Raw genomic sequence first — 13226 nt, 5'->3', positions numbered from 1 at the left:
CTACTACCACATGAAGTTTTAGCTGTTTGACTCTCAGCTACTACCACGTCAAGCTTTAGCTGTTTGACTCTCAGCCACTACCACGTCAAGCTTTAGCTGTTTGACTCTCAGCCACTACCACGTCAAGCTTTAGCTGTTTGACTCTCAGCTACTACCACATGAAGTTTTAGCTGTTTGACTCTCAGCTACTACCACATGAAGTTTTAGCTGTTTGACTCTCGGCTACTACCACATCAAGCTTTAGCTGTTTGACTCTCAGCTACTACCACATGAAGTTTTAGCTGTTTGACTCTCGGCTACTACCACATGAAGTTTTAGCTGTTTGACTCTCGGCTACTACCACATCAAGCTTTAGCTCAATATTCAGAAAATTGTCAGCCATTTCTGTGTTGGCTGATATCAACTAGTGAATCTGTATTTCCTGCCAAAATCCACTGAGACTATTGCTGAATATTTTGCTAAATCTGCTGGATGAACTAAAGCGTACCTGAAACTTATTAATAGCTGAAAAGAGCACAGAAAGTGAAAACATCAGAAAAATAACTGAAAAGTACAGAAAAAGCTGAAATTTGCAAAAAGAAGTTAAGTAGAAGCAACGAGCTAAAGTTAGCAGGGAATTGTAAAAATCTCAAATTAGCAGAAGAAAGACAAACGGAGCACACACACACAAAAAGTTGCAACTGAAGCTAAAAAGAGCCACAAAATTGTGAAATTTGCTATAAAAAAAAAAAAAAAGGCTCAAATGAGAACAAAAAATAGTAACCAACGACCCCCACGACCTGAAAAGGAAGAAGCTGGTAAAGATAATAGATGGATAGTTCTAAAGTACCAGTAGATTGGGGGGGAGGCCCAAATTAGCAGAAAACTAGCTATAAAGGTAGCTGAAAAGCAAAATAGAGTCTAAATTAGCTGAAAAAGCTGAAATGGGGAGTAAAAGTTTGTAAAGAGTTGAAACGGTTTGAAGGATGTGAAGAGAGCGTCATTCATTTTCAATGAGGAAAACATGGCCGACAAATCTTAATATTTCAGCAAGTTGCTCAAATACCAAAATTCAGAGCAGGAATGTCCTGAATGAGTGTTTTGATTTTCGAACTGCTTAATTAGAAGAATAACTGCTAAACAGGTTATGTGCTGAAAAATGTACAGAATTGTGTGACTTCTTTAGATCATACCACTTTATTAATAAAGCACTTAAAACAGCAGCGAGGCCAACCACAGTGCTGGACAACAAAAACAAGCAAAGGACACAGGATAAAAATATACAGTAGATGCAAATGGAAAAATATAATGCTAACATTGTAGAATACAGTCAGGATTACAAGTTACACAGTGTCAAAAGCCAGGGAATAAAAATGAGTTTTTAATCAAGACTTAAAAACAGTGAGAGTGGGAGCCTGCCAGACATGTAGTGGGAACTCATTCCACAGTCTTGGAGACTTGGACCTGCAACAGAGAAGGCCCTGTCACCTCTGAGTCTGAGACAGGTTCCTGGAACCAATAGGAGCATTCTGATCTGCTGACCTCAGAGCTCTGTGGGACATATGGCTGCCGCAGATCAGCAAGATAAGAGGGGACAGAACTGTTCAGAGATTTAAAAACATACAGAAGGATTTTGAACTGAATTCAAAAGTGAACCGGGAGCCAGTGCAGGGAGGCCAGAACTGGTGTAATGTATTCTCTTTTGTCTGTACTGGTTAAAAACTGGGCTGCAGCATTTTGGACCAGTTGTAATAATTGTGTGATGGAGGTCTGACTGATTCCAAACAGAAGCACATTGCAGTAATTGAGTCTGGATGTTATGAATGCATGTACAGTGGGTATGGAAAGTATTCAGACCCCTTTAAATGTTTCAGAAATACTTTATTAATCCCAAAGGGAAATTATTTGTTGTTGTAACTTGTGATCCTCATTTCATTAAGAGATGTTATAGATACTGATGCTGTAGACAGGAAGGATCTCTTGTAAAGGTCCATCCCACAGTGGATCCTAAGAAACTGGCTGCAGATGCCGTCTGATCCGTCCACCCAGACTCGGCTGGTCTCCTGGTTCCCCCGGGCTGTAGGACCACCCGAATGCTGGGCAGAACTCCTCCCAGAGCAATGGCCACTCCTCCCAGCAGTCTGCTGAGCTCCTTGTCGCTGTGGACAGCCAACTGTAGGTGCTGAGGGACGATCCTGTCCTTCCGCTGTCACGAGTCGTGTTTCCTGCTAGTTCCAGGATCTCAGTGGTCAGGTACTCGAGCACAGCTGGCAGGTAGACGGGAATGTGTCCACAGAACATCTTTTTCAACTCATTTTGGGGCTGTAGTTTAGATATTATTTGAGCTTTTGAGATTTCACTCTGTTTCATTGTGGCTTTTTGCTAAAATCAAAAAAGTTCATTTAATTTCTCATTAATGTACACTCAGCACCCCATCATGACATAAAAAACCCAGAAATGTAGACATTTTTGCAAATTTATTAAAAAAGAAAAACTGAAATATCACATGTTCATAAGTATTCAGACCCTTTGCACTGTATTGAGTAGAAGCACCCTTTTGAGCTAGTACAGCCTTGTACAGTCTTCTTGGGAATGATGCAACAAGTTTTTCACACCTGAATTTGGGGATTCTCTGCCATTCTTCCTTGCAGATCTTCTCCAGTTCCATCAGGTTGGATGGTGAATGTTGGTGGAAAGCCATTTTCAGATCTCCAGAGATGCTCAATTGTGTTAGTTCAGGGCTCTGACTGGGCCAGTCAAGAATCGTCACAGAGTCGTTCCAAAGCCACTCCTTTGTAATTTTAGCTGTGTGCTTAGGGTCATTGTCTTGCTGGAAGGTGAACCTTCAGCCCATTATTAGTCCAGAGCACTCTGGAAGAGGTTTTCTTCCAGGATATCTCTGTACTTGGCCGCATTCATCGTTCCTTCAATTGCAACCAGTCGTCCTGTCCCTGCAGCTGAAAAACACCCCCATAGCATGATGCTGCCTCCACCATGTTTTACTGTTGGGATTGTATTGGGCAGGCGATGAGCAGTGCCTGGTTTTCTCCACACATACTGCTTAGAATTAACGCCAAAAAGTTCAATCTTCGTCACATCAGACCATAGAATCTTATTTCTCACAGTCTGGGAGCACTTCATGTGTTTTTTGGCAAACTCTATGAGAGCTTTCATATGTCTTGCACTGAGGTGAGGCTTCCGTCGAGCCACTCTGCCATAAAGCCCGACTGGTGGAGGGCTGCAGTGATAGTTGACTTTGTGGACCTTTCTCCCATCTCCCTACTGCATCTCTGGAACTCAGCCACAGTGATCTTTGGGTTCTTCTTTACCTCTCTCACCAAAGCTCTTCTCCCACGACTGCTCAATTTGGCTGGACGGCCAGGTCTAGGAAGAGTTCTGGTCGTCCCAAACTTCTTCCATTTCAGAATTATGGAGGCTACTGTGCTCTTAGGAACCTTGAGTGCTACAGAAATTATTTTGTAACCATGGCCAGATCTGTGCCTTGCCACAATTCTGCCTCTGAGCTCCTTGGGCAGTTCCTTTGACCTCATGATTCTCATTTGCTCTGACGTACTGTGAGGTCTTATATAGACAGGTGTGTGCCTTTCCTAATCAAGTCCAATCAGTTTAATTAAATAGAGCTGGACTCAAATGAAGGAGTAGAAATATCTCAAGGAGGATCAGAAGGAAATGGACAGTATGTGAGTTAAATATGAGTGTCACAGCAAAAGGTCTGAATACTTATGACCATGTATTCTTGTAATCCTTAATTCTTTCAGTTTTTCTTTTTTAATAAATTTGCAAAAATGTCTACATTTCTGTTTTTTATGTCAAGATGGGGTGCTGAGTGTACATTAATGAGAAATAAAATGAACTTTTTTGATTTTAGTTAAAGGCTGCAATTTAAATTCAAATTTAAAGGGGTCTGAATACTTTCCATACCCACTGTATTACAGTCTCAAGGTTATTTTTGGACAATATGGGCTTCAGCTTGGACAGTCACCTCAGCTGGAAAAAAACAGAATTTAACAATCGTGTTTACATGACTGTTAAGTTTCATGGAAGGGTCCATTATCACTCCTATATTTGTGAGTACTTGTTTCTCTAACGGGGCTAGAGAGGAAAGGTCGATACCGTGGTTCCTGATCGTGTCGTTAGGAGGAAACATGACTTCAGTCTTCCTCTCATTGAAACAAGAAATTTAAAGCCATCCATGGCCTGATGTCAACCAGGCAGTCAAGAAGAGGCTGAACAGAATGTGCACCAGTGTGCTTCAGAGGGAAGTAAATTTGACAGTCATCAGCATAGAAATGAAAGGGCATGTTATGCTTATAGAAAATGGCACCTAGTGGCAGCAGGTATAAAGAAAAGAGAAGAAGACCGAGGATGGACCCCTGTGGTACCCCCCACTGCAGAGTTGCCCATGATGAATTAAAATCCTTAATGTTGACACAAGAGGTTCTGTCAGAGAGATGTGATCTAAACCATTTGAGGGCTGACCCTGTGATGCCCAGCCACTGCTCCAGCCTAGAAATGAGAATCTCATGGTTGGTGTCAAAAGCAGGTGTAAGGTCCAGTAAGATGAGGAGCACAGAATCGCCTGCATCCGGGGCATGAAAATGTCATAAACATTCATATCATTAGCTGGGGTGACCATGTTGAATTGGGCTGACTCCAGATGAAAATGGACACCCAGTGAAGACGTCCTGCAAGTTTCATTAATGCTCTTCATGACACCTGAACTCATCATGTTCTGCCTTTGAGTGGCAGCAGTAACCCCACTGCGACCATCAAGTTAAATGGTAAATGGACTGTACTTTTATAGCACCTTTCTATCTTATTTCAAGATACTCAAAGCACTTTACAACAATCTGTGTCCTCATGTACCCATGCAAACAGCTCTATACTAGATCTCTACAAAGCTAATTGAACAAATCATTCTAAAGAGACTAATCAGAGCTTTAGATCACATTCGTACACTGATGGGACACACATCAGAGACTATGAGGGGTTCAGTGTCTTGCCCAGGGACACTTCAGCATGTGACTGCTGGTGGATTCGAACCCCCAACTCTCGCATTGGAGGACGACTGCTCTAACCACTCAACCACAGCCTCCCCAGTTCTAGGAGATGATTCCCCAAACCAGCAGGTCTCAGAGAGAGGAAGTCCAGTCTCAGTCAGACTGGGACAGCTCCTCGTGGTGTTGAACTTCCTCATGTCAGCACACTGCAGCAGCAGCACAACATTCTGACCCACTCTCAGTCTGACGAATAATCTAGAATATTTCTTGTAAATTATTTTTCACAGTCCTACAATAACATGTACACTATTCAGATGGGGTTACTGAATTTTCAGTAAATAAGGTTAATGATCCCACTGGTAATTTCAGAATAAACCAGAGAAAATTCTTTTGTTTTGATTAGTTTGAGATGCAGAGTGGATGCAGAGGGCTCATGTTTGATGTGGTAGTAGTTGAGAGTCATCCCCACCTACTCCAAGGGCCAACAGACTGTCCAAAATCTGTCTTTAAAATTTAACTGTTGGAGTTAACCCATTTCAAGATTGTTGCCACAACTAATGGTCATGCCAAACACAAATCAGCAATAACTCAGTCAGTTTTCCAGATTTCAAGCTGAAACTTGTGGTGGTAGTAGCTGACAGTCATTACAACCCATACTCAGTAGCAAATGAATTTGGGTTCTAACCTTGGCATGAAAGATGGCAGCTGATATTCCTTCAGAGAATGGTGGGTCTTTGTTTACCTGTCATCCTGCTCGGATCACAGTTCTGCTGTCACGCAGTGGTTCCCAACCCAGGTCCTTGAGGAACACCATCCTGCATGTTTAGTTGTTTTCTTGCTCCAACGCACCTGATTCAGTGATTTAATTACTTCCTCATGTTCTGCAGAAGAATGTTAATCACCCATTGATTTAAATCAGGTGGGTCAAAGCAGGGAGACAACTAAAACATGCAGGATGGTGTTCCTCAAGGACCAGGGTTGAGAACCATTGTTTTAAACTATCCTGATGCTGCTCAATAATCCAGGTAGAAAAATCCAAAAAAGTTCAATCTGGTCCTCTGGACATTCAAAAAACAAGAAAACAAAAACAAAGCAATAAAAATGTAGAAATGAGAGACGAAACGTTTCTACATTTTTTTTGCTTTGTTTTGTTTTTGTTTTTTTTGTTTTCTTGTTTTTTGAATGTCCAGAGGACCAGATTGAACTTTTTTGCATTGTTTTAAAAATCACACAACTTTCTTTAATTTGTGAAGTTATTCCAGATTTTATTGACACTTTTCTTAGAGAATGGGGAATAGGCATGTTTATATGAACATGTTAATCTGGGAAACCTGTCTGGTTCTGATGGTGTTTTGTCCCCTTGTGCTCAGGTTCTCCCGATCTGACGAGCTGTCTCGCCACCGGCGCTCTCACTCGGGCATCAAGCCGTACGAGTGCACGCTGTGTGAAAAGAAGTTTGCTCGCAGCGACCACCTGTCCAAACACACCAAGGTGCACCGCAGCTCCAGGCCCAGCAGGATCCTCAGAGCCACCGTGTGACCCTGAACGTGGGGGTGGGGGTGGTGTTGCCAGCGTTCCTCAGGACTTCAGGGTGCTCAGATTCGGATCATGGAGAGCTGCTGTAGTTTCCTTCCTGTCTCTTCCTGCTGTTCTCCTCGGAGCGACCCATCTGAGGAGCTCGCCTTAGAATGAGCAATTCGGCCACCTCAGGAACAAGCTGCACTCAAAGTGGACTTTACGCACACGGAACAGGAGCCGGGCTGACAGAGGCCCCTCTTCCAGCCATCGCTTGCACTTTGCTCCTGTAGCTGCCAGCCACTGTGGGTGGGGGGAAGGGGGGGGGGATCAATACCGGGAAGATCTGTCAGTGACCTGTTTCTGATCCACGTCTGCCAGTCCCTCATCCTCAAAGCCAAACGTCAGGGTTCACACGCACAAGTATCAGGAGGCGTCCTCCCATGTGTCCCAGTGGTGTCACGAGTTTTGATCACAAGGCCTGGCCAGACGGGGGGGGGGCGTGTGACAGAAACTCTCTCGGGGAAAATTATGAATAGCAAAGGAGCCTCCTGAGAAAGATGACATTTAGAGACAATCTAGTGTAAAGGAGCTGAATGTAACGTTTTCTGCATCCAGCTCTGGCCTTTTAGTCCTTTCATCCAGTCATGACTCGCTACATTTGGACCGTATGCCTTTCTCTGTCCTTAATGCCTTTGTCTTCATCACAAACTTCTTTGAACCCAGTTTGAGGGGTTTCATACTAGAGCCCGGCCGATATCTATATATATATATATATATCTATATATAGATATATATGTGTGTAGATATATTTGTAGATATTTTAGGCCAATTTAGGCGTTTGGGGACCTATTGGTATCGGTCATAATTCATTCAACCTTTATTTAGACAGGTTAATCCCACTGAGCCTCGGGGCTCATTTACAAGAGAGACCTGATTTCTTAACAAAGAGTGATGACAACAATGGACGACGACGACAACGATAGACAGTCACAAAACAGGCATACGCTTTTTTTTTTAACAAATCAAAACAGAATGGCAACCAAAAGGAAAAGTAGCAGGGAAAAACCCAGCTAGATTATAAGGCGGTGTCGAAAACTAAAAACAGGAACATGTCTGCGTTGGTTCTTGTCAGGAACTTATCAGATGTTTGAAGCCACTTAGAGAGGTCAAAGGTCGAGAGCTTCAGATCTTTTTGCAAGATATTCCAGGAAACAGGAGCGGAGTAGGAGAAGGTCCTTTTATCTAGTTCAGTCCTCACTGAGGGAACACTGCAGGTAATGATGTCCTGAGAGCGCACGCTGTAGCTGCACTCACACAGAGACATGTAGGAGGAGATGTATGAAGGCAGCAGACCAGGAAGTGATTTAAAGATGAAGATGTACCAGTGAGAGAGTCTGCGTGAAGTTAATGGTGACCAGTTAACCAGTGGATACTGGGTGCAGTGGTGGGTACGATAATCACAGCCAGTTATGAATCTTAGTGCACCATGATAGACAGCATCCAACATCTGCAGCATCCAACATCTGCAGGGTTCTTGTAGGAGCGTTCATGTAAATAATGTCACCGTGATCAATGGAGGGAAGGAAAGTCACAGATACAAGATGTTTCCTAACATTCAGGGTTAGACAGGATCTGTTTCTGAGAAAGAAACCCAGTTTAACTTTCTGTTTCTTTACCAAGTTTTCCACGTGAAGCTTAAAAGAGAGATGCGAGTCGACCAAGATACCCAAGTCTTTGTAGGACTCGACAAACTCAATAGGGTATAATATAATTGTCCCATTATGTGCCGATATAAACACCTCTAATTTTCTCCCCAAAATGCTGGAACGAGCCGTGTCCTTACTGGCAAAAGACGTAATTGTACAATGTATCCAGCATGTAGATTACTTGCAAGTCATGACGTTCACTTTGTTTCACATTCAGCGCAGACGAAGCAGGGAGCAACACTGTGGCGTGTTCTGCTGAACAGCATGGTGAGTTTATTTGAACTCGTCTGTAAAATCAATCGACAGTAATAAACTCTCTTCAATCCTCCTGCTTGTCATTAGCAATGCACCTCAAGTTAGCAAGCTAACGTTTAGATAACCTAGCATAGGCTATTGCCTTGTAAAACTTTATCCAGAACAATAAATGTAACGTAGCAGTAAATATATCAGCGTTAGTAACATTATCTTTGTCCTCAACAAAATGCCTGAAATTTTTATTTCTCTACAAAGAGAAGTAACCACTGCTGCGGTCAGTGCTAACTAAACCTTCACCACGTGACTGACTGTTGAAACGATGAACAGGAAGGGCGTTTCTTTATAATTTATATTTTGTAACACACTTGATAACTTTATGGTTGAATGGTGAAAGCTAGAAAATGAATGTGCGTTAGGAAGACTGTTTCAAGACTTCAAGTGTTAAAGCGGGTTTCAAAGTAGCGGGTTATTTAGATTCTTTGGTGACAACGCGCAAACATTTTCAGCCGTTATATCAGTTATCAGCGTTAAGTCTTCCTCGCCCAACACCGGAATCAACGATGGCCAAAATGTCCGTATCGGTCGGGCTCTGTTTCATACAACTGCTTTCATTTACCAGGGGAGGGGGTCCCTGTTGTAGTTACACCTGCAGTGCACGACAGTCTATAAGCTTCTTATTCTTTGAGAGTTCATATGCAGCCAACGTCTGTGGCCTAATAAACCAGTTGGCGTGCACGTGACACTTGGGCCCACTGGTGCTAAAGTGAAGTGATACACTGCTCTTACTACAATAGTACTTACTGTAAAGTCTACTCTGTTGGTTTGACACCACAGCATGTGGGAGCCTCAGAAAGAGAACATCAGGAGAAAAGTGGGCACAGATTTAGATTTGTTGATTAAATCAGTCCAAACATTAAAGATGGAGCGTAGTCTGAATGTTATCAGCAGGAAAACTTTCAGTGTTGAGAACCAAAGTGTCACTAATTCAGACTATAAGCTCCATTGTTGCTCTTATTCTACAGATACAGGTGGTTTCACTGAGTTGAGTAGAAAAAAGGCTGCAGGGTTTGATTTGGATCAGCTGGAGGCCCAGATCAGATCAGAGGTCCGGACTCACTGAAACTGTGACCGTCCCCTCACAACCTGCTCCTCCATGATCGTAAAGTTTCAACGACCTCCCTCACCAAGTTTTAAGTACTTGTTCTCAACATTGCGACTTTTTTTGTCAGTAAAAATGAAAGTATTTCTACTGTCTTGGTCGGAACATTACAATATAATGTGAAAACTGGAGCGCAAACCTCTCCTCAGTTTGAAGTCCTTGTGTTTGACCCTAATACTCTGTCGTAGGTCTAGCAGCAAGAAAAGCTAGTAGTTCAAGTAGCTGAAGGGCAGCTAACATGTACTCAGTTGTGTATTATTCTGCTCAGTATAATGTGTACTCAGTACAAAGGTCAACAACGTGTACAGCTCGTTGCCTTCGTGTACAGACTTTGTTTTTTAATCAGGATTTTGAACCAGTGCATTAAGCTATTCAGTCATGTTCCTCCATGGTTCTGCTCGGGCCTGCAGGACGACCCGTGTGTGGAACGTCACGTGTAGTCTGGAGTTCTGCTCGGCCCGTTCTCCGAACATTTGACTGAGTCTCAAGTGCACTTGTGTTTGAGAAAAGACACAAAATGTCTCGGAACCAGGAAACGCACAAGAAAAGGAAGTGCATGGTTCACGGAGGGTCCACCTTTTGGTTCTGAAAGCTTTGCTGCTTTCGGACCTTCTGGATTTCATGGAGTGGAACCAACTCAAACAAACTGGACTGAGTCTAATTGAGGACGGGCTCAGACTCGGAGCACTTCGTCATGTAGCAGCTCTTCTCCCGTGTCGGCTGTGAACCGTGGAGTCGCGCTGAAGGCAGCCAGACGGGCTGGTCCGTCTGAACCGGACCTGTCTGTGTCTGAGCCGCTTCTACTGACCTACATCCACCCGCTCAGCAGCAGTTACACTTTTCGCTCTCGGCTGTGTGTGTGTTTGTGTATATGATAAATATTTGCACACACACACCCAGACTCACTTTTTTTGTTTACTTTTGTCTTTTAAATACAAGAAATGCTATTTTCCTATCTGCAACAATAAAATCAACTCTGCATCTTTGGCTGTGTTGTTCTTCAGACTCTGACTGACTGATGGAAAGATGGGTTTAGCTTGCCCCGCCTCTTTTACACAACCCTATCAGGAGCTGCCTGCGTGCCTGTTAGCAACATATCTTGTGAACCACTGGACAAGAATGTGTTTGGTGACTAGCCCGACCTCTGCAGCTCCAGTCTGGTTCATGTGAACACTTGTATAACCTTCAAACTGGCCCGCTCTCTTCACACACGACCAGAGAGCAGCAGAAGCTGTTCCTGCAGCACTTCCTGCGTAAATCAGCCACACTTTCATTTTTTAATGTTCTTAAAGTGATTTCAGCTCAGTCGTAGTCAGTGAGCAGGTCCTCAGATCAAATCCCGGTCCAGGGGCCTTTCTGGGTGGAGTTTGCATGTTCTCTCCGTGCATGCGTGGGTTTTCTCCGGGTACTCCAGTTTCCTCCCACAGACCAAAAACATGCATGTTAGGCTGATTGGTAACTCTAAATTGTTTCTAGGTGTGAGTGAGAGAGTGACTGGTTGTTTGTCTCTGTGTGTCCCTGTGATGGACTGGAGACCTGTCCAAGTGTCCCCCACCTCACAGTGATGGCTGGACATGGGCACCAGTGACCCCCGCGACCTAAAAAGGAAGAAGCGGATAGAGATGATGGATGGAAGGAAGACTAAAACCCTGACATGAAAGGAGGTAGGCGACATGCATGTTCCTTCAGGAACACCAGGCTCACATGTCTCACACACTGTCTCTCCTTCCTGTCCTCTCAAACCAGCCGGTCAAAGCAGATGGCCGTTTGTCCTGAGTCTGGTTCTACTGGAGGCGTCTTCCTGTTAAAAGGGAGTTTTTCTTTTCCACTGTCTCCTTCGTGTTTGTTCAGGATGGGAGACTGTGATGAAGTGAAGATTCAACACAATCTGCTGCTTCCTTACAGAACATTTACTAATTGGCTTTTTTTTTGGGGGGGGGGGGGGGGGGGGGGGCTGTGGCTGAGTGGCTAGAGCAGTCGTCCAATGTGAGAGTTGGGGGTTCGAATCCACCAGCAGTCACATGCTGAAGTGTCCCTGGGCAAGACACTGAACCCCCTCGTAGCCTCTGATGTGTGTCCCATCAGTGTCTGAATGTGATAAACATTGATTAGTCTCTTTAGAATGATTTGTTCAATTAGCTTTGTAGAGATCTAGTATAGAGCTGTATGAACGGGTAAATGAGGCACAGATTGTTGTAAAGCGCTTTGAGTATCTTGAAATAAGATAGAAAGGTGCTATATAAGTACAGTCCATTTACCATTTTTTAAAACATGTATGTGAATGATTTTGTTCAGTGCCCTGACACAACATAACTTGTTGCTATAAACTGAAGTGATCAGGTCCTCTGCACACGTGGGAAAGTTTTCTACAGAATCTCAGACTGACCCGTCAATCTGACCTCAAAAGTCAAAATCCAAAAAAAAAAATCCAGTGTTACTTTGCAATAAAATTTTGTTTTCTCTTAAATCTCCTCAGAATAAAGAGAGTGCACAGCCAAGCTTCCACAGATTCAGTTCTGCCACTCGGTTCCAGAGTTATACGACCTAGCTTTTACACAGGAACTGTTTCAGGCTTACTTTTCAGTCCGTGGTTGTTGTCTGCCTTGCTTAAATGTGGCCGTCATGCAGTGAAAGGCACAGGTGTTTGGTTACCATGGTGACAATAATGAGCCCCTGGCTCATTGTTTTGTTCTGTTGTAGATGTTTCAATCTGCTCTAGATGTTTAATTTGTAGATGTATCATTCTGTTGTGTTGTTTGTCATATGCAGGTTAACACAAAGTCAAGAGTGCAATGAAATGTTCAGAATGAGAAGAACCGCTTCGACTCAAAATAAACAAACAAACAAAACAAAAAAACAAGCAAACAAGAAATACTAAAGCATGCAATAAAGGTACAAAATAAAGTACCATAAAGTGAAAAAGAAATATAATATTTATAAGGTCCAAAAGAAATTTAGTAAACACATATAACGGTGCAAGTGGGATGAATTAGTATAAATAGGTATTTCACAGATAGTAATAGAAGTTTAAATGTGCATGATGTACTGTATATTGCACATAACTAACATATTCTACTGTGATGGGCTTGTGACATCGCCTCTCGCACAGTGACAGCTGGACATGGGCACCAGTGAACTTGCCCCGCGACCCCAAAAGGAAGAAGCGGGCAAAGATGGATGGATGGATGGATGGATAACATATACACAGGTTGAGTGACAGGTTATTGCCCATATAGTGAGTACCATTGAGATGAATTGAATAATGATGTTAAGGTAGTGACATAAACGATACAGCCACATAGTGCAGCAACAATAAACATATTAGGTGTCACAGATGTGGCTTGGTGCAATGTTATTGTCAGTTGTTCAGTGTTATTTATCAAGAGTTTAGTAATCTGACAGCTTGTGGATAATAGTTGTCTTTGAGTCTGTGTGCGATGGCAGACACTTGTATCATCTGCCTGAGGGTAGTAGACGGACGAGCCCTTGTCAGTAGTGGCTGGTGGAGTTTTCTCAAGGGGGGTTATAAACCCCATAATAGACACACACACACACACACACACACACACACACACACACACACACACA

The 13226-nt window shown here is 43.2% G+C and overlaps 1 protein-coding gene across 1 annotated transcript in view; it reads left to right on the top strand.

The window, feature by feature from the left end:
* The window catches only part of si:ch211-117k10.3 (Krueppel-like factor 15), an 18206-nt gene extending 10621 nt beyond the window's left edge, over window positions 1-7585 (top strand). The window contains exon 3 of the mRNA XM_037678544.1: window positions 6371-7585. Within this exon, the coding sequence (XP_037534472.1) occupies window positions 6371-6539 (169 nt within the window). The 3' untranslated portion in view covers window positions 6540-7585. The remainder of the gene's footprint in view (window positions 1-6370) is intronic.
* Window positions 7586-13226: the final 5641 nt, after the last annotated feature.

This window comes from Nematolebias whitei, chromosome 7 (assembly GCF_014905685.2).
Source record: "Nematolebias whitei isolate Nwh7 chromosome 7, NemWhi1, whole genome shotgun sequence".
NCBI lineage: Eukaryota > Metazoa > Chordata > Actinopteri > Cyprinodontiformes > Rivulidae > Nematolebias > Nematolebias whitei.
The sequence above is the reverse complement of the archived record's forward strand: the minus strand, read 5'-3'. Positions and strand labels throughout refer to the sequence as shown.